This window comes from Eutrigla gurnardus (assembly GCF_963514095.1).
Source record: "Eutrigla gurnardus genome assembly, chromosome: 4".
Taxonomy (NCBI): Eukaryota; Metazoa; Chordata; class Actinopteri; order Perciformes; family Triglidae; genus Eutrigla; species Eutrigla gurnardus.
In genome coordinates, this window is record NC_139918.1 from 23,209,145 (window position 1) to 23,232,019 (window position 22,875).

A 22,875-nucleotide genomic window follows, 5' to 3' on the forward strand; every position below is an offset into this window, starting at 1 on the left:
TAATCACTCATTTTACATTTTAAATATTTGAATAAAAAATCTTTACATTTCAAGGATGCGTCAGGTGGTAGAGCTGATGGGTCAGCTGGTAGAGCTGATGGGTCAGGTTGGTAGAGCTGGTGGTATAGGCCCAGCAGCCTGCAGGTAGGACCTCTGCTTCCTAAACATGAATTTGCAGTCCTGTGTGTTTTCTGTAGCAGTCAGGCACCCCACACTAGTAATAATAGGGGGCATTAGTATGCTGTTTTGTGTGCTGAACGAAGTTATACACATTCTCATACACATGCTCACATCCAACCAATTTACAGTGGAACATTGTGGTGCATTTTAACTCGTCACCTACCTGATCTATTTCTCCTCACTCTTAGCCTGACACTGAACAGGATGGTTAGCCTGGCCATCTGATGACCTGGAAAAAAGAAAAAGGAGAAATTACACAAAGGCAACCAACAATATGAATTTCAGTTTGAATGCAGATTATGATCATGAGTATGTTGTAAAAAACATGATCTGTACATAAATGTAATGGACATTTTTGGAGTTACATCACCTGTGTACGGCAATATTATCCCTAGCTGAAACTTGACCAAGAGCAAAAGCGTTTTTGCAGAATAGTAGCCTATCCATGCATGGCGAGCAGCTGGTCTATGTGGAATATCTCTAACGATGCAGGGAGCCGCTATATTCCCCATAGACTAGCTAGTCATTAGCCTGCTTAGATCGGCTACCGTTCGGCAAAACCGCTTTTGCTCTGGAGTCAAAAACGAACGCGAAAGTAAGTGAAAAAGTTTGTGCTTAATGTCGCTACGTGTACTCTACAGTGCGTTATGTTCGGCCACGTAGCCCCGGTTTGATATGAAGCTGAACTGGAGGATGCGGGTGTATTGTTAGCTTCGGCTAACACGGGTAACCCACTGTCTCGGTGCGGAAAGACCACTCATGAGAGGAGAATAGTGACGGCGACGTTACGCTAATATGCAGCAAAACACTTCCATGTACCCCCGCACACGCTAACCCAGAACAGACAAGCCCCGCGAGCGAACATGACGACAACAGTACCAGTAACAGTCCGGAACGAAAAGACATCCGAGTGGAAACAACGGCCCGCTACGGACCAGTTCGGCTTCAAATCAAACCTGGGCTACATGGTCTAACCATATAACACACTGAAAAGTACACGTAGCGACATTAAACACGAACTTCTTCACTTCCTTTCCCGTTCGTTTTCCTTCTTATTTCTCTCTCGTCTTATTGTTCTTATCCCACGTAGCAAATCGTTGCTAATCGTGCTAGCAGCCGTTTGCTAGCTAGTATTATTACTACTGCTATTAGCAAATGCTGTGAGATAACGTTCAACAATTTCGGGCACTTGCTAACAAAATATGAACTGTGTCATGCGAATAACGTTCATGTGAAAGTAAATATTATCATCATATTAAATAACATGGGTGTAAGTGCTGCAAACAGAGTTATGCATGCTGCTCACCTTCTCCATTCAGCCGGGATGAGAAGAGGGAAACCGCCGCGTCTTCAGTTCAAACCAAGTTCGGTTATGTCATGTGACTTCCCAGGATAGTTCAATACAGTATTTCACTGTTGAATGCTGTGAAATCCTTGCATTTTTTTACTGTGTTGCTGTGATATTACAAATCTTGTTGTGATATAACAGGGGTTTTTTGATTGCAGGATTTTACTGTAAAATTAGAGTTAGATGCTGTAAAATCCAAAGATACTGTAGTTTTTACAGGTATTCATTGGGATATTACAGGGGAACTAAATTACAACAAGTTACTGTAAAATAATACTGTTAATTATTGTGAAATGCTGGTAATTTCTAACAGTGTTGCTATTCGCAATTCAATTGACTGAGCGCATCTGGGTGATGTTATGAACTCAGACAGGACTGTGTTTGGTTTCCCAGCAAATCTGGGATTTCCACAACATGTTGCTGTAAAAAGCAGCAAAAGTGGTTATTTCAGCGATAATTGGTGAACATTGTCAGTGTCTACATCAAGGTTAGTGCCCTCCCTCTTTGGCACATCTAGCGTGAGTGATGCAAATGAACACAAATGATTGTGTAGATAAACACAACTCATCCTGTGGTCAAAATCATGCAAGTAACACAAAGTGAACATTCGCTATGTGGTATACATGCACTGCTGCTAAAATGTCACACAACATGTTGCAGGAAGTAGCGGTGCTGAGGGGGCTGCATGCATCGATTTGTGAAAAGAAACTGGATAAACGTCCATTTGAGCTTGAATTTGGTAAAATATTAATAATATAATGACACAAGTGTCTGACCATATACAGTATATGCACACAATACTGAACTTGCCGTGTTCAGTTATAAAGTGCGGCAGGAATGAGTCCTTAAACCCGGAAGTGAGTTAGCATTCTGCACTTACGATTCCCTCGTCTCAAGGTAAATGAGAAGCTAGAGATTCTAGTGTTTTTTTCCTCCTGGTTCCTCCTGGTGAAAATGATCTTGTTGAACAAATAATATATAATATAATAAATATATAATATGATTAATATTTTTTTTTTAAATCGTTCAGCTATGTTTAATGCACAACCAAAAATGCATATGTAAAGTAAAAAAAGAAAGCCGACTATCAGCATCAGTGGATGACAGTTATACAATCAGTGACAAACATCCCTAAAATGGGACCAACAATGTATCTAAAGACCCATAGAATACAAAATAAAATAGAAATAGGAAATAATAGAGGAGTAGTGCCAAATAAGTGACTTTTAAACACCAAAAAGCAAGGGAACAATCAGTCTCCATCTCATGAACTAGCAAATGATTCACTTGGGTTCTAGTCTAGAGTCTGTATGCTAAATTATTGTGAAATATTTACAAAAAGGAAGCCACTGTAAGATTTTGTCTCCGTAAGCAGATGTGGGCTTCTCAGGAAATGATTGACATGAAGTCGGGAAGGGTCATGAATAGTTTGATAATTCAGTGGTTACCGTCTAGAATAACGCCCCACAATCAGACTGCCTTTAAGCTGTAATCAGGGGTCAGCTAACACACTCTGTGGCGAATCATGGTAACGGGAAAGAAGAAGAGAAGACAGGAAGACACATGATAAACATTACTCATTTGCTGCTGTAATGATGATTTGACTTTTAGTGATTAGTAATACTGATCTTTTAAGTGATTTACTATATCACTGTTGATGCTTGGTAGTTATTTTGCCCTTCTTTTTATCTGTTTATAAGAACAAGCAAGAACACAAAATTGTTTGTTTAGGCTCATATCACTGTAGAAAACCAGGCGATGTGTGGCTTCCTGTTCACAATCAACACAACTCAATGAAATTTAACATCTGGTTGATGTTATCAACTCAGATAGGGCGCCATTTGATTAACCTGTATATCTGGGACTTCCACAACATGCACAAAGCAGCAATAGAGGTTATTTCAGCCATGACTGAATAAACCCTGTCGTTATCTACATGGAGGTAGGTCTCTCAGTCGCATCGAGAACGAGTGACGTGGATAAACACAACCGATCCTGCGGTCAAATTAGCGCGAGTAACGTGAGGCGTGAACACACTTTTAGTCAGAAACATCTTCGGCACTTTGGTTTGCTGGCATTGAGGAGCTCACTTAGTCCAGTACTATCACGCTGTCTGTTTATCATTCAACCACACACACCCACATAAGTAATGTGTATGCACTTTAGGTTTGTGCCCAGATGAGGAGTTCTGGGAACAGCTGATTGCAAGGAAACACACAAGTGTGCAAATACCAGCATGTGTCCCTCCCTGTTCGTCTGAAATTGTTGATGAAATTGTAATTCTGAGACGTGACGCTGCTTCATTAAAATAAATGACGTGATTTAGCAGGAAGGATGTTATTTAACCCCGACTCTTTCCATGATAATTCACATAACTCTTAAATTATCTGCGAGAAATGCATGGATAAAGTCTTCAGCAGTGAGACACAATGAAGACAACTTGTGTGGCATTTGTGCTCCTCATCCAAACATTACAATGTTTGGCTTCAGATGGTACAGTATCCCAACCGCTTTTTGTAGGGCCATGTCAAAGTCTACCTGTGTCTGTTTTGTTCTTTACCACCGTTTGTAGATTTGCTACTGTTCAACATTGAAGTGAATGTAATTCTATTTCTATTTATTCTGTGAATTACAGACAGTCACACTGTCCCTGTAATATGAAATCCAATTAGACACAAGTCTAATGATAGACTGTACAAACAGATGTTCAAAAGATTTCTTGAGTTCTTCTGCATTCTATCACAAACACAACTGTGTATTCATTCTCTCTCCGCAGATTCACGATTTCGTCTAACTAACAAGGACACTGGTTTTTGCTTGGTTAAAAGAGATAACTACTGCTATGACCTACGCTGGACAACTGGTGACCGACTTTTGGTTGAGTGGTTAGATAAGTGCCTGGGAGTCCAGGGGAAAAGCGTGGGAAGTGAAATAAGCCTCTACGATTGTGACGAAAACAGCGACCTCCAAAAGTGGGAATGCAAGAACGGAACAGTGCTCGCCCTCAAAGGCCAAGAGCTTTACATTGAACTCACTGCAGATAACACGGCATCTCTCTCCAGAACAATAGGACCCAATAACCACCTCACAATTTTAGGGTTGTCCATAGGGGCTTGTGCAAGAACCTACAGAGGTACAGTACAAAACAGTGTTGTTCATCTAAATGATTTGTACTCCTTTAGATTAATTAAAACTATTTTCTCAATTGAGTTAAGAAGTGAAAAAAGACACTAAATTAACTCCATCCCATATTTGTATTATTTTGGATCATAAGCAGTGTGTCAAATAAAATAAATTAGGTGTCAAAATACTCAAGCTATTCTTTGTTTAATTCTTTTGTGGTTTCAGAATATTACACCATTGGAGGAAATGCAAACGGTAGGCCCTGCATGTTTCCATTCCTGTACAAATCCAGATGGTACGGTGAATGCAAAGTTCACCGTGACGACTCAGCTGATGAGAGACCTTGGTGTGCGGTTCAAACTAAATTTGAACATGAACTCTGGGGTTACTGCCCAACTAACTGTAAGTTGTTTTATTTATTAAAATGCACTATTTTTTAAAGTGTACACTGTACATTAATATTCCACTTTTATTCAATATGATAACACTACCAATTTTATATGGGACATAGAAATAATTATATAGATATTCGTAATTAGCCCTTATTACTAATGGGGCATTTTCTGATTAAGACAAATGGAATATGCAAACATTATTTTGGTATAATATTACTGGGAGCATTCTTTGGACAAACAACATCTGTTATATGTGTCACGATTGGGTCTTTTACCAGAGTTGGAGACAAATGGCCTCCTGCCTGTTTACAGCCAGTGTCGTTCATTTAGAGATGAACACCCAAAAGGAAAGCCCACATTTCTGGTCAGAAGAAAAAACACACCTATTTATAAATATCATGAAATACTTGGATATGCACAAATTTGCAATGCCATTATGAAGGCGTTTTACATTATGTTAATAAATAGTATGCACGGCTGCATGTACAGGAATATGAGTGGAATTAATTTTCATTATCCATGTAAACAGCTTAGTCAAAATATTGTCTTATTTGGAAGAGCAAAACCCGGAATAGACTGTATGTGTGATTTAAGCAGACGTGGATAATCAAGGCCTTCAGGAATAATCATGGGCATTATTTATATCCATGACTGACCTTTCGTTTATATTTTAGTCAGACGCTAACATTCACTCTAACAATCATGTGAGAGTTGAGTTTCCAAGAAAAAAAAAAGATAAAATGTATGCATGTTTCACAGCCAAAGAACACTGGAACAAACACATTGTAACGGGAGCGTATTACCAGCTCAACACACAGTCAGTTCTGACTTGGGCTCAGGCTGAAGCCAGCTGCAAACAGCAGAGTGCCTCCCTGCTCAGCATCAGCGATCCTCACGAGCAGGCTTACATCATAGGTAAGAAGCGACTGACTCTTATCATAATCAATACCTAATTCACACACAAAAACATCTTCAATATACTGCTTTTAGTGATACATTCAAGTCGGGCTTGTGATTAATGATTGATCGTCAATCATTATTGTGTAATTGTCTTTTTTTCTTTTTTTAAACACACTCACAGCACTACTAGGGGCAGAGGGCAGGGGTCAGGGGGACAAGCTATGGACTGGGCTTATAAGGAACCCAGAGCATGGCTGGCACTGGTCTAATGGGAGGCCATACCGTTATCTGAATTGGGATTCAGGTAAGTTTTCTTTCCACTTCCATACTTTTGTTTTGTTATTTTTATGATTACATGATTACTGTATCTCTCATCTGTACTCTCTACACACTACTGTCTGTTCTAACACTGATTTGATTTTTGCGTTCTATAATCTTTGATAATACAGCCGCACAGTGCGCACTTAACATTGATGTTATGAAACTGTCCATTTTCCAAATACTTTTCTCTGAATGTTGATTAAATAGTGATATAATGTTGTTGTTTTTACTATGCCTGCTCCGCATTTTCATAGCCTCATCATAACGTCTATTCTTACCAGCAGTAGCTAATCTAAACACTACAATTTACTGTTGTTTATGAATTATTATATTGAGCAGCATTTAGTTTGGCCCCTCCACAACAGTCCCACTTTCTGATGTGGCACCACGGGAAAATGAATGTCCCAAGCCTGATCTAATGAATGTGCTTGACAACTGAATAGCTCTGCATTGCAAGAAAAAAATGCCTGCATCAAACTTCCTTTACTTCATTTGAGTTTAAAATAAGGACTAAATTACAAGTCCACTCTGTAATCTTTATTGTCTTGTCACTGTCTTGAGGGAATATCTCTCTCTATTGTTGCTGCAGCCTTTGAACAATTAAATCTATTCTGTTTTCTATTTTTACATCATCTAATGCACAGCTTTTGTGTGAATTACACAAATAATATATTGGCTCAGTTTTAGTCTTCAGGACCAACTCAACTTCGTTTCTTCTCTTCACCCCAAACAAACACGTGAATTTTTGAGTAAACAAACAACATGTGCATCTTTCCCCCTCTCACTTCTGCTGAACATTTTGGGTTTGTCTTTTTTAGTTTTCTTCTGGATTTATTAATTTATTTCTTTATTTTTTACTAGATTCAAGCATTCATTCATCTCAAGTGAAAGTTGATGTCACATCTGCTCATGTTGGCTTTTAAAAAATCAAAAAACAAACTGGAGACACATGAATACTGACATGTCAAGTTTAACCACCCTCTTGTTTTAGGACATCCACTTCCTAATCCGGGACATGAATGTGCAATTCTTGATGGTGCTGTACAGTACTCGTGGCAAAGTTCATCATGCAACAAAAAACTGGGGTACATCTGCTATAGTGAAGGACCTGTGACTCCTCCTACTCAAGGTAAAGAAAAATATAAATGTTATTTTAATCTAATTTCCACAAAATGTACTGTGTTAGCATTTGTCTATTGTTAATTGGTCAACTTGATTTCAGTGACTCTGCATCAATATATCTTTGTTCTTCTCATGATCAGCTGCTGGGACAGGATTTTGTTCAAGCCCTTGGATCCCCTACAATGGCCACTGCTTCCACCTTAATCGTCCTCAGAAATCATGGTCTGATGCTCAGAAAGTGTGCCGTAAAGAAGGAGGGGACCTAGTGAGCATCGGCAATGTGGAGGATCAAAGCTTTGTCATCTCTCAACTTGGTTATGGTACGGCCTTTCCTCTGGCACCACCTTTGGGCCAAACTTTACATAACCTGTCCCTTGAATGGTATGGAACATAGAATAATCATTTCCATTCACCTGGAAGCTTTGGTTTTTCAAAAGATTTTTCCAGATACCCCCAACCGAGAGATCCTGATCTTGTCTGGTTTTACATTAAATTCATACAGCTCTTTTCTAGTCTTAGTGACCACTCAAAACGCTTCACAAACAAGCTTTAACCCATTCACACACACATACCTGCTCATCAGGAGAGATAAACATCACAATTTGGGGTTAAGTATCTTGCCCTTGTAAACTGCAGAATGCCGGGAATTGAACACAAGCATGACAAGTTCAGTAGAGCTCCACAGTAGAGATATCACATGCACTTTTCTTTCCATGTCTGCAGCATCCACTGATGAACTCTGGATTGGACTGAATGACAAGAGGACAGAGGGGCTGTTTGACTGGAGTGACCACTCTACTGTCAGTTTCACCAGCTGGGAATTTGGGGAACCTGCTGTCTCTACTGACACAGAAGACTGTGTTCTCATCAGGGGAGAGGTAAGGAGATGTGGCTATGGTACATATTTATTTCACTGACTCACTTATATGGATAAATAACATATATAAGTCCTGCCCTTTGAGCTGTGAAATTTCAATCACATATTATATATTTTAAAGTGTGTAGCAACAGTGTAGGAAAAGGCCCTACATTGTTTTTTGTGGAGTACTGAAATCTTGGAGCAAGCCTTCCAAAAAGAGTGATGGCCGTTGTAATAGAATAGTAAAAGCTTGTTGTTTTGGAAGGAGGTGATCACACATCAGTGTCCATCAGGTCTCCACATAGATCAACCTTTGAATTTGTTTCTTTTGTGCAGAATGGGAACTGGGGCGACCGTATGTGTGACGAGAAACATGGCTTCATTTGCATGAAGAGGACTGCCTCTGAACCCTCTGGAGATGAAGTGGAGCAGAATTTAGGCTGCAAAACTGTGCGTGAACTTTACTTCTTTACAATATATGAAAAAAAACATATTTTCTGGTATATACAGGAATGGTTTATTCCACCAAAGTAAACCTCAAAGTGTACATGGCTGGGTATTGTACCTCTGCAAAAAGGAGCAGACAGTCAAGTACAGGAAGTTGGATCCAAATGATTGATTACATGCTTGGGCTTGTTTCTTTATATATATTACTGAATAATGCAACAAAGTATGCTAAAATGCAACCATTGCATTATTGAACAGGAATGTTTGCCATTGGAAATGTACACTGTGCAATGAATTTCATAAGCAACCCTGTCAAATCCCTGAATATATATTTCATTGTTTTGTTCTCTAAAAATGTATTAACACACTAAACAAGGAAAACCACTTGACGATATATGCCCACCCTTTTCCCCTACGACCCAGGGTTGGAAAAGACATGGCTCCTATTGCTACTTTGCAGGAACAGAGACAAAGACATTTGATGAAGCCAAAGATCACTGCAAGAGCTCCGATTCCTACCTAGCTGATGTTTCGAATGGGTAAAAAAATCCTTTTTGAGATTCCAAATATTGAGAGGTACAAAACATGAGCAAACCAGATATAAATAGTTCAGATGTGATGGGAAACTTAAAAAACTATTCACGGATAAGGGAAATTCACTGATCCCAATTGTGTAAATATTTCCAGGGTGGATAATGCCTTCCTTGTCAGCTTGGTGGGGTTAAGACCAGAGAAATACTTCTGGTTAGGTCTCTCAAATCAGAAAAACATCTATCAGTTTGTGTGGACCAACACAAAACCGGTGAGGTTTACTCACTGGAATGCTGAAATGCCAGGTATGGTGGACATTTCAAACTCCATCTGTAAAATGCCTCCAAAAGTTGCTTCACAATTGACATTTTACAATTTCTCCCTCGACAATGCAAGGTCACCAACAAGGCTGTGTTGCCATGGCAACTGGGGTGTTTGCTGGCCTCTGGGATGTGCTGCCCTGCACCAATAAGGAGAAATACATCTGCAAACACCTGGCAGAGGGGGCCGTCTTAACCCCTGCCCCGCCAACTCCTCCCCCTACCAAGTGTGAGGACGGCTGGACTCCAATAGCAACAAGAAACTTCTGCTCTAAGGTAAAATCCAACGTGCCTCACATGAGTGATACACCTGCAGTTCTGATATATTTGCTGTTTTTCCTAACCAGGGCTCCCCCAGAAAAATAGGAAGAGTTTACAGGTTTCACTTCCCCCGAGGTTATCTAGACAACTATAGAATTCTGGTTATCAAATCAAAAATCTTCTGAAATCGGGGTCCATGACCTAAAGTATCAATTTAGTTGTTTGTAACATGAAAAATGGTAAATTGTTTTGACTGAAGTTTTTCCTCAGACAGTCACTTACCACCCTAACAAATATTAACATGACCCACATTCAAATATCAACACCATCAGCAGAGTGGCCATCTTAACAGCACACATTGGAGAGGAAGGACCCAGGCCGAGTTAGCTCCTTACAGTAATGTCCGTTGTCAGCCAATGATCCTGCTAATGTTTTCAGCCACTGCCTCACTCTGCAGATCTCACACCTGTGTATAGCTCTAATGATTAGCTGCAATCTGCAATTTTGATTCACTGGTGACAAAATAATGAAAATAATATTAAGTTATAACCTTACACCTGACACTGCAAGCTCTGTCGTTCACAAAAAGACCTAATACACAACTAAACACAACCACAGTCGCAACGTAACACGGCATTAATTTCCAGGATGCTTTAAAGTAGGGGAAAAGGGAACTACCAAACCTTTAAACACAGTTGCCTTGTGATTAAGTTGTTTTCAGGGCCATCTTTTGAAAAGAAAACCTGGTATGAGGCCAGAGATTACTGCAGGGCCATCGGAGGAGACCTGCTCAGCATCCACAGTGGTAGTGAGCAAACTACTGGACGGTACAGTACAAATTAAATTAGGGGAAAAGTTGGATATATTTTTTTACACAGGTTGCATGTTTAAATGATTAATATGACTCTTTCCATTTTAGCTATGAAATAGCCTGGATTGGACTTCATGCCCCTGACCCAGTCACCGGTTACGTATGGAGCGATGGATCGCCAGTGAGTTAGCCGTTTTCTTTCTCTACAGCGGTCGAGTTTTAGTTATTGCAACTCAATTAAATGAAATTAACTCCATTTGTCGTTGCATGTTTAATAGTTTGCTTTTGTTAACAGGTAAACTTCCAACACTGGGAGGAAGGAGAGCCAAACAACAAAAACAATGTGGAATCTTGCGCTGAATTCAAAGCATATCGTAAATATCGGACTGGGTCTTGGAACGATGTGCATTGTGAGAAGTACAATGATTGGTTGTGTCAGATCCACGCAGGTAAAGCCTGGTCATTTGGTTGTATGGGTTTTCAAGAAAAACATGTAATTATTTTGTCAAATTTAGTTGCGTGTTGAATTAGCAAAATTAATTGTTCATTTTAAACCAATGTGTCCATTAACATCTTAATTCTCTATTCGAAATATATTTTTTCCTCTATGGCCCTACAGGAACATCTCCAAAGCCACCTCCGGACCCTGTCACTCCTGGTAAGGGGCAATTATATATTTGACACTGAAGTAAGCTTGTTTTTGCATGTAGGTTATCAAATCAATAACAAAATGAGTATAAAGAAGTAACCAATCAATGTCCCTTCATTGGCTGATGAAATAAAAAAATTGACAGTTTTGCCAAAATAACCAGATTCATACTTTAATCAGAAAAAAAAAGATTTCTATGTATACATCTATCTATTCTTTCTTTTAATAGAGTCCACATTTTAAAATGCTTTTCAATGTTTCTTCTGTTATAATATTTACAAATGTGTCATCCGTTAATATCTCATATTTTGCGACTTCTCCCAGATTTATTAAAAGGTTTGTTTCATGGTCATTTTAATCTCAAGATGACTCTTAAAAGTGAAGGTTTGGTCTATTAAAAACATATTTGATCAATTACCTTAATTACCTTTCCGTGGCGCAATCGGCTTGCATCATTTTAACTCTTGGGCCAGGGCTTGAATGTAACGGATGTTCATTTATATGTCCTGCACTCCAGCTGGAACTGTAGAAGTGGCCAGGGCTAAACGTTAAGACTAGCCCTAATGCCAGGTCGGGGTAGGAAATCTAGCAACCTTTTAACTTGAAACTTTAGCCGTCTCGCTTCTTCAAGTGAACATCACAATTATTCTGGAAATAGGAGTTTAGTTGGATGGTGTAAGAGAGCATGTGGGCAAAACTCCAACTATGTGTTGTGCAGTTTGTGGAACGTTTAAGCGCAAGGTTGCATGTTTTAGGTTTCTCCCTGCTCTTACACACCTGATACTAATGATGTGCTCGTTATCAAGCAGCTGAAGCTTGTCACAGGTTTGAAAATCGTTCTAATCAGTTGTGTAAGAACAGAGAGAAACCTAAAACATGCAGGACAGTGGCTCTCCAGGACCGGAGTTGGGCACCCCTGCTATTGAGCAACTAAAAAAAAACATTAAGGTTGAACCCTGCAGTTATATATACAGTTATTATGAAGGCCTGTTTGATTAATCGATTTTAAATCGTAATTGCGATTATGTAGTTAGGACGATGTTAAAAGCGTGAAAATCGTAAAAATCGATTTTTATTTATTTTACAAAAAGTTAAAGTTCTGCACTTTATTCATTCATTTTTGTTTAATGGACACACCTTAAGATACATGTGAAAGTGAGGTTTTTCTTTTTTCTTTTTTTTTTGTTAACAAGAGGTCTACAAGAAGATAACATGGAGCAAAGCCAGATGGCAAAAGTTAATTAATTGTTCTTTATATTGATCCCTTGAGGGATTTTAGGTTTAATAAGAGCAAGGTTTGCACTTAAATCCCAATGGGGAAATTATTTGCAAAATGTTTAATTAAAACAGCATATTTGAAATAATTTCAAAAATAATCGTAATTGTAATCGAAAATCGGATTTTGAGAGAAGAAAATCGGGATTTTATTTTTGGGCAAAATCGAACAGCCCTATTATTATGTATGACAGCATGGTGACATTACCATGCTGCGGCAGTTACGTTTCTGTTGGATGGACCTCACCTGCCTCAATTGTCTTTGAATTTAAACTGCCATCAGAAACCACACAGAAGAGACAGGGACAATGCACAATAAGACATTAATCTTGTAAGGAAGTAATGCATGCCAGGTTGTAGCAAATTGCTATTTTCCACCTGTAGAATCAAGTGGAATAAAACAAATCTAATTACACATATATTGAAGGTATACATCTCTCTTACATGTTTTTCAGACTATAATGTGACGTCAGACGGTTGGCTGGAATGGAATGGCACTCAGTATTATATTAACACAGATCCAATGGCCATGGAAGAAGCTCGTCTGTTCTGCCAACAGAGGCATGGTGACTTGGTAACGATCAACAGTGAAGCTGAAAGTGTCTTTTTATGGAAACGGGTAAGCTGTGATATATATACTACATTAAACAATTAAAGCAACAAAGAATTACATTAACCATGCTATTTAACTTCAGCACATACTGCAATATAGGTACCGCTGGTTTTATTGTGTGCCTCTGTCTGGTTGTGTAGGTGTCTGAGAGTTACAGCTATTACTGGATAGGCCTGACAGTCGACCTTGATGGAACATTTGAGTGAGTATGAATTCATTAAAAATGAGAAAGAAAGTCTCAAGAATACAATATAAATAAAATAAATCTGACTTAAATTGGGAAAAGAATATCCCACAAAAATAACAAGATAACAAGTATGAACAAGTTGAAAACATTTCTTTAAAGTTATCGTTGAATTTTCTAGTTGCTACAGACTAATGGCAGAGTAACTTGTCACAGCAAGTTGATACTTATTTTTTTTTCCACTCTTCGGCCAATTTGGTGGTTAGTTTGTTTGATACCTGGAAGAATAACAACCACAATACAGCTTTCAGCCCTTTAGACTTTAATCAGTATTGTGCTCTTTTTATTTTCACAATGAGTTACTATTGGGACAACATTTAAGCTGATTTGTTTTTGTTATATTAAAGGTGGATGGATGGTTCTCAAGTGGTGTTTCAAAAGTGGAATGAAGGGCAGCCTGATTTCAGGAATTATGATGAGAACTGTGCGGTCATGTCATATTCTACTGGTGAGTGAACCAAAATACAATTCAACATCCCATGCAAATGACAAAATCATTTAAGTTATAACCCTAATCTTATTTGAAATACAACAGAAGAGCAACCGGTGTGGTGACAACCCAGCTCTTCATCGAAGAGCTCTTTCATGTTCATAAATACATGAATACAACATTTTGACCAATAACAGCATGAAAGCAATTTGATTAAGGGATTATAACCTTAACCTCATATTTGATGTTAAAGAATAAAAACACATTTTATTTGCTCAAGTCTTGATTTTCAGGTCTTGTATCGGTTCACAGGTTTCTGGCATGATTATAATTGTGGGTATGAACACAAGTCCATTTGTAAACGCGTTGGCTCACCGCCTGCCAACACCACTGTGGCCCCCACACTGGCTCCGAAAGGTGGCTGCCTCCCCCACTGGAAAAAGTTTAATTCTAAGGTCAGAGTTCAATTTAAGCCTTCAAAATGTGTTGTGTTGAAGGACTGGTATAAAACTGATTGAGGACAGAATTGAATTCTCACTGCTTGCAAGATATTTGCTTTTGATTTGACAGCACTGCTTCTTTTAGGTCATATATTTCTATTTAGAGGTCACATTGAGCTGTTTTGTCATGTGAAATTGGAGTTGATGTACTTACTTGGACAATGAGTGGGTGTATTTGGTGTACTCTTAGGAGTTATAAATAATTGTATCATTCCTCACCACCAGTGTTACAGCATCATTAAGTACCAGAAATTGACATGGGATGATGCAAGGAAACAATGCCAAACTATGGGTGGAAACTTGGCCTCTATTCCATCTAGACATGCGGAAGGTTTGTTTCACACAATTACTTGTCATGGTAAAATATCCACTGATCCCCCGATCTAGAACTCTAACAATATTCTCACAGCAAGATAATGCCATTTTTATTTTAATACCATAGAAAAGCAAATGTACACAGTATCATAACTGTCAATTTTAATCCTGCAGTATACCGTTACAGTTCTATTTACCTGATATGGCAGGTAACAAAGCCGAGCCAGCATTGGATACGTGTATTTCTTCTATCTCTTTTGAGTATTTTAAATGCAAAGATTGTGATGGTGTGAGGCTGGAAGTTCAATAATCACCTTGAAAACTATTTTACATTTACATTTAGGGCATTTAGCAGACACTTTTATCCAAAGCAACTTACAATAAGTACATTTGTTGGAAGAAAGTGCATCAGTATATTGCTAGCAGTTTTACTGAGCAGAAAATCTTAAAATGCACAAGTGACTAATGCTTTTTTTAAATGCAAAACAAATCTAATGCTCTGCTAGCTGCCTCTAGAGGTGCTGTTTAACAAAACTAAACTGGTCTGATCAAGCCAAATGTCACTGATTTCTGTTGTGGTCCAGTTTATAGTAAAACAAGAAACAAAACAAGTAGGCGAAGAGCACATGTATGTATGTATATGTGAATTTCTATGCATATATCTGATCCTTAAATCATTGTTATCTGTTACATCTTCAGCGTTTTTGATGACTCAAATGGCTGACACACCTATTACAGACCTTTGGATTGGGTTTATCAGGACCTATTCACATGAATTTTATTGGACTGATGGACGACCAAGGCGATATGTTAACTTGAAGTTTGAAGTAAGTGGACAGAATATAATTTGTGCTTCATACTGGGATGTGAGTGGGTTGTGTGTGGCACCCCAACTAATTTGTTTTTCCATTTTCTTTTCCTCCTTCAGACAATGCTTCCTTATGAACCGAGAATATGGGTAAGATGTTCAATTGTAGCTGTAACATTTTGTGTATTCATGGGGGGGGGGGGTCACAAGTCACAAGTTCACAAGTCTGAGTTCTGCCCAGAAACTTTAAGCAGAGGTTTAGGACGATGTGTCAGTGTTGTATGAACTCTGCTACTCTGCAGCTAAAGACACAGTGGGGGAAAACCACAGGCTGTATATCCATAGGCAAAATGCCACCTCAGTCCCAAACAACAGGAAGTTGTTTGTCTTTGGTACATCCACTACTGTTTGTTGAGACCCCGATGAGGAGTCAAATTAATTTCTATAAGTATATATAGAATATATTAATTTATTATCATACTTTTTGAGTTATTATAAAAAAATATAAATAAAATGTCGGGTTTACATTGCAGTATCTAAGGCATTACAACAGATTCAGGCAAACAACGAAACAGGTAAGACGTTTTGAAATTTTTATTTCCGATACCACTTATTTTGTCATGACTTGGACTCAAAATACGTTTGTAGTAACCAATCATATTTTTCATTACAATGTGACAACTCAAAGTTAAAAATAAAGGAAATAAATCAAATAAATTCTCTCTCTGTGCTTCACAGTGTGCTGTGATCAATACCAAGCCTTTACTTGGTATTGGAAAATGGATACCAAAGTCCTGCAATGACACCAATGGATTTGTATGTCAACATAATGTTGGTGAGCCCATCTTCTTTTCTCTTCAAGTATGGTTGAATAATTAGACAACATGCTCTCTATCTTGAACAGACACCCACTATTAATAAAAAATGGCTTTAACCTGTTTGTGCATTAATCATCACCATCATCGTTATATTTGTAGACGGGCATCTTATAAGGCTCAACTGACGAGATGTTAACGCCATGTTGCCGTAGTGGTAACGGGTGCGATTGTATCGAGTAATTTTACGAGTACAAGTACATGAGCACAGTATTGGATCATGAAGATGAAACTGGTATTGATGCATCCCTAACATACACCCAACTAATCAAGGCTGAAATTTGTGGCCAAATATTTCCATCGGTTTGTTGTTGCAGCCCTTGCCAGATATTCCCTAAGGGCTAAAAGAGAGTGAATATTTGACTGGTGACGCCAAATGAAAACTAATGTTATTGCTGGATAGGCAGCAATTTAAAAAATGTGTTTGCTCACAAGTTTGCCATATCAAATTAAAAGGTGATGGCAATGCTGTCTTCACAACTTATTTCTGCTGCCCCGAAAAATCACACAAAAAAGGAGGTTGATGGAAGTTTACAACAGAGCTTCACCTTTGTTTGAATGGAAGAACTGAATTTGTTTTTAATATATGTTCTCCCCCTAAACAGACCCTTCTCTGCCAGACTCTGCTGAACCAGCAACTTCTATAACCTATGTCAAAATATTGAATGACTCTATCAAGGTTGTAACTCAACAAATGAACTGGGATGCAGCCAAAAAGCACTGTGAACTTGATGGTGCCAAACTGGCTAGCCTGAGGAACAAGTGGTTACAGGCCTATGCTGAGCTGCTGGTTTTCGAGCTCAAAACTCCTCTTTGGATTGGACTAAACAAAATGGAGGTACAGTGCTGAAAACCTCTAAAACAGCACACGACTAACCTACGCTTGTAACTACTGATTACCGTAAAAATTTACATCCAAATTTTTCATTTTCATTTTGTCAATTTCACTTTTTAGTTCCATTGACTCATAGTTCCATGGATTGTTTACTCTACTTGTAAGAATTATCATAATTAATAATTATAATGTTTACAATGTGCACCATTTTATCATAGCCTACATGCTAATATTTGCAAATTATCATCAAACACAACTTACAGCTCATGGAAATGTGTAGCTGTTATTTTGGTCATAAACCAAAAGGGGTAGAGAAGTTAAGATTTTGACCTGATTATGGTAGTAGAGGAAGTCAAAGGGATCACCAAAGTTATTACAATTCACCCTGAGGGGGGGAAAAATGTACAAAATGAATACAAAATAAAATGCCCATCCATCTACAGGAATGACATTTCAGTAAAAACCACAAATGTCAACCACATGGTGGCACAAGAGGAAAAGTCAGGGGATCATCAATTGTATGCATCCATGCTTTTTACATGGCGAACCGGTTCATTAGTGATTGCTGTAAAAAATATGATCTGATCTGATCAATCTTTGCTTTTCAGACCAATGGGTATTTCAGATATATTGATGGCTGGCACATGAGCTTTTCCCACTGGGGTAAAAATGAACCAAGCAAGGACAAACCCTGTGTCTACATAGATGTGGACGGAAAATGGAAGACCTCTGACTGCAAGCAGACCATGAACAGTGTGTGTATGCTGTCTACAGGTATGTCAAATACCAGACTACGACTACATTTTAATATCCAATGGAAATCTTCTCCATTTAATGATGCATTGGGATGCGGAGGTGAATAATTCTGCATTGATGCACAGGGTTTGGTTTTGTCTTTACTGCGTGTTGCTGTCATTTACTGAGTATTTCACTGAGGGCAGAGCGTACACACTCCTTGGGCTCGGACACGGTACTCAACAGTTTTGCTAGCTGGCTATATTAGTTACTGTGTTGTCGACAATGTTGAATGTTTGAAAAAAGCATGCATGCAGGTTGAAATTCAGCGATGGCTGTGTTCTAGAGAGATGCAGTGAGTAGAAGAGCTATGAGTAAGGAAACGTAAAGTTAGGTCCGCCAGCTGCTAGGTTCATTCAAGTAGTGTAAGACAAAATAGGCATTCAACGCCCTGCCTTCAAGCTATGTGAAAATCTTAACTTGATGGCAAATAGACCCACATTTAAACAGCTCTTTTGTAGTCTTCCAAATACTCAAAGCACTTAACACTGCATGTCTACATTTATTAAGAAATATATACGACATTGTAGCCTCAGCAAGATATGTCACTTACTCGACCTTTGGGAGTGTAGTCTTTGTAATTACATATTTTAACAGTCTAATACTTCAACAGTTGAAAGACAAATCGTAACTTTCGTGGCTTGCAAAATTATTGATACAAATCAAATCTAAATCTAATTAGTTGATCCCAGTGTCACGTGTTCGCTCTCATTCACAGATGTGCCAACAACAGAGTCAAGTGTTTTTCCAGGAGAATGCCCTGAAGATCCAGGTACTTCAAACACAGACCAGAATTACTTCTGGCTACCATTCAAAGGTTACTGTTACGCATTTTTCACAGAATTGAAAAAATGGGCAGAGGCATCTGCTAGCTGTGTTAGACATGGTAAGTTGTTTTTGTGGATCTTACAAGATATTTTTCGGCACTAAAATGCATGTAGCTTTGAGTAAGGACTTTGGTTTGGCTTTCTGAAGGTGGATCACTAGCCAGTATTGAAGATCCCTTTCAGCAAGAATTCATTCAAAGCAATGCAAAGATATTTGAAGACAGCCACAACTCGTTCTGGATTGGCCTGTTTCAAACTCACAAAGGTACAGTCCTATTTTCTGTTCTTTCATGTAAAGTAATATTCAGCTAAAGAGGGAAAGATGATATACAAAACCTATGTTTTGTGAATAACTAATGAAAGTATTTATACAGTACATCCAATGTTATTGTGAAAAATAATGCATAATAGTAATAGCATAATAGTGTAGTTATTATTTATATGCATAGTACAAAGTTGCATTGTATGTGATAAAACAAAAACAACAACAAATGGTACAAAAGAAACTGAATAAGAAAAAATGTATTCGTCTCCAGGGGAGTGGTTATGGTTGGACAAAACAGTCATGGACTACACTAACTGGGCTGAAGGTCAACCTAATGATCGCAGCAACGGAGAGATTAGGACTTCAAATGGGACATGGAGTGCAGGCCGTACGTGGTATGAAAGACCATACATCTGCAAAACACCCAAAGGTAAAATAATTCTTCCTGTATGGACTCAATCATAACAACATTATTTTTTTATTTTGCCAAGATCAATATTTTCGTCAATATTCTGAAATGACTGCCCGTCAGATTGGGCGATTATAGAGTTATAAATTCTTGCAATGACTTGCCCGAGACAGCAGATTACATGCTGGGGCTTTCTGTCTTTTAAAAGGGAGCAGTGTGTGTAGCAGTTAGGATCGCCCTAACTATTAAGATCAAATATAATAACATTATACTTTACTATGTTTTCATTTAAATCAGCCGAAGCTAAGAGGTTTTCGTTAGCTTAGAATTAGTCCTTCTTATCTAGTGGGTCTTCATGGAGCCTGCTGTGCTGCACTGCCACGTTTCTACAGAAGCCCAGAATGGACAAACCAAACACTGGCTCTAGCAAGCTGGTCATCGTAGCTCTCCAACATGTTTACTCCTAAGTAGTGTTATGATTATGGCATCTGTTTACAGTTATGCACTTTGAGGTGCTTGGTCATCCCATCACCTAAGGTCACATAATGTTGTAGGAGTTTAAAAACATGTCTGTCTACGTCATGAGGCTTCCCAGATGCTGCATTGGTTTGTCTTCCACAATGATGCACTACACAGGAAAACAAGCCGTTGTAACAGCCGATGCTGATTTTGGTTCATGTCTGTCAGGTTGGGCCATAATGTGTCTAATATTATTGTCCAATTTCCCTGTATAATCACCAAATTACCCTTCTTTTTCTATAGTACTCCCTCCAACAGTATCACCATCATCAATTGGTAAGCAACACTGCTTTACCTTCTTTTTTTCATGCAAAAATGTGACTGAATTATTTTGGCTGATAATTTTACAATTTTTCAATCTGTACAGTAATTCCTCCTCACCACCGTAGCCACATGGCTTTGGCAGCTGTGTTAATAATTACTGGGATTGCAATGGGGACAGCTATTGCCTTCTTCCTCTTCAAGAAGTTCCCTCATCGCTCGCTCAACCCTGACAATTTAACTACCTATGAAAACCCACTCTTCTTGAGCAATGAGCAGTCACAGCCTGATGTGGTCGACATCAATACAACGGTAGAGAATGCTGAAGAAGAGAGCCCTGAGCCTCTTATAACCATGTGATTTACAAAGACAAAACACAACAGACGTGATAGGACACATTGTTTAGAGCTCATTGGTAGTGACTTTATCCTGCACAGGCAATGATTTCACAGTCAAAGTGAGTGGCTCAGTGGCTAAAATGGCAAATTACTTGGAATGATAGTTTGAAATTACATTGCAATTAATCATATCTTTTGTAATAGTAGACTTACAAATAGATACTGATAAATTGCATGTACTGGGAAGAATTCTACACACACCTCATTTTTTTTTACTTAAGTCTAACTTTTAGGATGATGTTTTATATTTTAATATTTGCAAATTATTACAGATGTAAAATGTGGTAGAAAAATAAGAATTGTAATGTCTATATCAACAAACAATAAAACAAAGTAATACATTTAACATTCATGAGGCTGCTTATGTTGTTTGCATTGTATTGTCCATTGATTGTTGTGTTTGTTTTGCTGACTGCATGACTAATTGCACCTCAAGGTTAATAAAAAAAATACACTGAAAGACATTATTATCATTACTGCATATCATCCTGCTTACAGTTCTATCATACTTAGTACTTATCCAGCTGACAATTCTGGTGACCTCCTCAAATGTGCCTTGCTCATGAAAACAATGAGCAAAAATATCCCCAAAAGTGTCAAACAGCGTTAAAGTCCAGTCCACTTAACTGCAAGCTAACCAGCTGCTGTCTTAAAACTTGAGATTATGGTTAAAACTACAATCAGGCAAGAAACGTCCATTATTCAGTTTGGACAAAAGAGGAAGATGGATGTATTAGGAGGAGGACAAAGATTCTTCAGAGGAAATGTTTTGGCCAAATTGTGCTGAAACACACACAACGATTTCGATGTTGCCCAATTGCTTTGTCTACTAAGCAATTTTTACCAGCACATCTCACCTGTTTATTTTTTGACCTCTTTCACAACAAGTGTTCTCACAGCTCACTTCTCAGATTCACAGAAGCCACTTCCTCTTTGAACATAACATTGTTTTTTCAAAGGAACACATCACATTTTCTTTGTTATTAATTTGGTCAAATCATACCGTCTGACCTTATTACTTATTAACTCATCAGAATTATGCATTTATCGTTTACAGTACAGAAATAATTTTATTTTAGTGGGTATTCAGATATGTGTGTCCACTTCAGTCCACATTACACATTCATTATCACAATGTACCATAGATAAACCATAGACCAGTTAAAAAAACAGCATTGTTTAAATATTGGGATGGTAGAGCACATTTTCAGAGAATCTTGCCTGGAAGATATCGATAGTGTTCTCTGAGGGGGAACCTGGAGCTCAAAACATTAGACAGCAATAAAATCCTTCTAACAGGAGTGGTGTGCAGATCACCCACATTTGTATATCAGTTAATCACCATGTGTTCCATTGAATTCTTGGGGGGGAAAATCTCTCCTTGGTGAACAGAAAATCAAAAAAGAAAGAGAAATCTTAAGGTATTGAAGTGTTGGCTATGTTTAATGTCAAAACATCCTTTTAAAAATTCTTACACAACTCATACAGTTCAAGCCCAGTGTCATTCATCCACTTGCCAACCACACAAACATCTTTGATAAAACATTACCATTTAAAACGCTTCAGACTCGCATGAATGAGTAGTGCCTGTGCAAGCTGGAATTTAAATAGCATGAAGATGCATGTGTTTTGGAGGTACTGAGCATATGACTGGATTAATGAGCAGTATTATACTGCACAAGTTCTGTGAGTTTGTAAACAGATGTTTTTGTGTAGTTTTGCTGTTCATCAAGATCTGTTTGCTGTGGAGGAAAACATTTTCTTCAAGGAGTCAAGGTAACACAGGGTGAGTTACTTACATAAAATGGTCATTTAGTGCATTAAGAATCTCTTTAAGTTAGTATTTCAACATAAAATCTGTGTTTTAATCGAACGCTTTCACTCCCTAACGGCCATGCATGTGAGCCTACTTCCTCCGCTGCTTCTGCAAGCTGAGACTTAAGGATGTGGGCCAATGAGGACAGACTTGCAGCAGTTACTCCCTTAGCTACTCTGCCCTGATTCTCGACAGCCTAGAGTTGTTCAGCTGACCCTGCACTTGCATGCAAAGGCAGCAGCCATGACCACGTCCTGTCCACTTGCCAGTGGAGGTTTACAGAAGTACCATAAAAACTGGCTGCTCATCGACTACTGCTAGCACGGTTTAGGGGTATGCAACCCTGTATCTTAGAAATTAGGTTCATATACTACTAAATGGTTTTGCCAGTCCAGGAAGTGTTCCAGATTTCTCCGACACAGA

General features: G+C 38.4%; 1 protein-coding gene across 1 annotated transcript; it reads left to right on the forward strand.

Annotated features, from left to right (window-relative positions):
* The first annotated feature begins 3,906 nt into the window (after window positions 1-3,906).
* LOC311012730 (macrophage mannose receptor 1-like) lies at window positions 3,907-20,986 on the forward strand. Its single transcript, XM_084008349.1, has 32 exons — window positions 3,907-4,021; window positions 4,305-4,661; window positions 4,877-5,053; window positions 5,806-5,961; window positions 6,128-6,250; window positions 7,259-7,396; window positions 7,530-7,709; window positions 8,113-8,267; window positions 8,585-8,698; window positions 9,119-9,234; window positions 9,383-9,531; window positions 9,623-9,822; window positions 10,519-10,634; window positions 10,727-10,799; window positions 10,914-11,067; window positions 11,238-11,276; window positions 12,998-13,161; window positions 13,296-13,357; window positions 13,747-13,847; window positions 14,142-14,284; window positions 14,555-14,660; window positions 15,344-15,471; window positions 15,573-15,602; window positions 15,986-16,027; window positions 16,191-16,287; window positions 16,933-17,165; window positions 17,771-17,936; window positions 18,676-18,843; window positions 18,933-19,049; window positions 19,321-19,479; window positions 20,221-20,253; window positions 20,345-20,986. Exons 1-32 carry the CDS (start codon window positions 3,958-3,960, stop codon window positions 20,596-20,598), a joined length of 4,314 nt encoding a protein of 1,437 aa, XP_083864475.1. The 5' UTR covers window positions 3,907-3,957; the 3' UTR covers window positions 20,599-20,986.
* The last annotated feature ends 1,889 nt before the right edge of the window (window positions 20,987-22,875 follow it).

Excerpts from the sequence above, each read along its gene's own strand:
- LOC311012730 (XM_084008349.1), top strand. The coding sequence starts at position 3,958 with ATGAAGACAACTTGTGTGGCATTTGTGCTCCTCATCCAAACATTACAA. Across the intron at positions 7,397-7,529 it reads TGTGACTCCTCCTACTCAAG|CTGCTGGGACAGGATTTTGT; the intron begins GTAAAGAAAAAT and ends TCTCATGATCAG. Across the intron at positions 13,848-14,141 it reads GGTCATGTCATATTCTACTG|GTTTCTGGCATGATTATAAT; the intron begins GTGAGTGAACCA and ends ATCGGTTCACAG.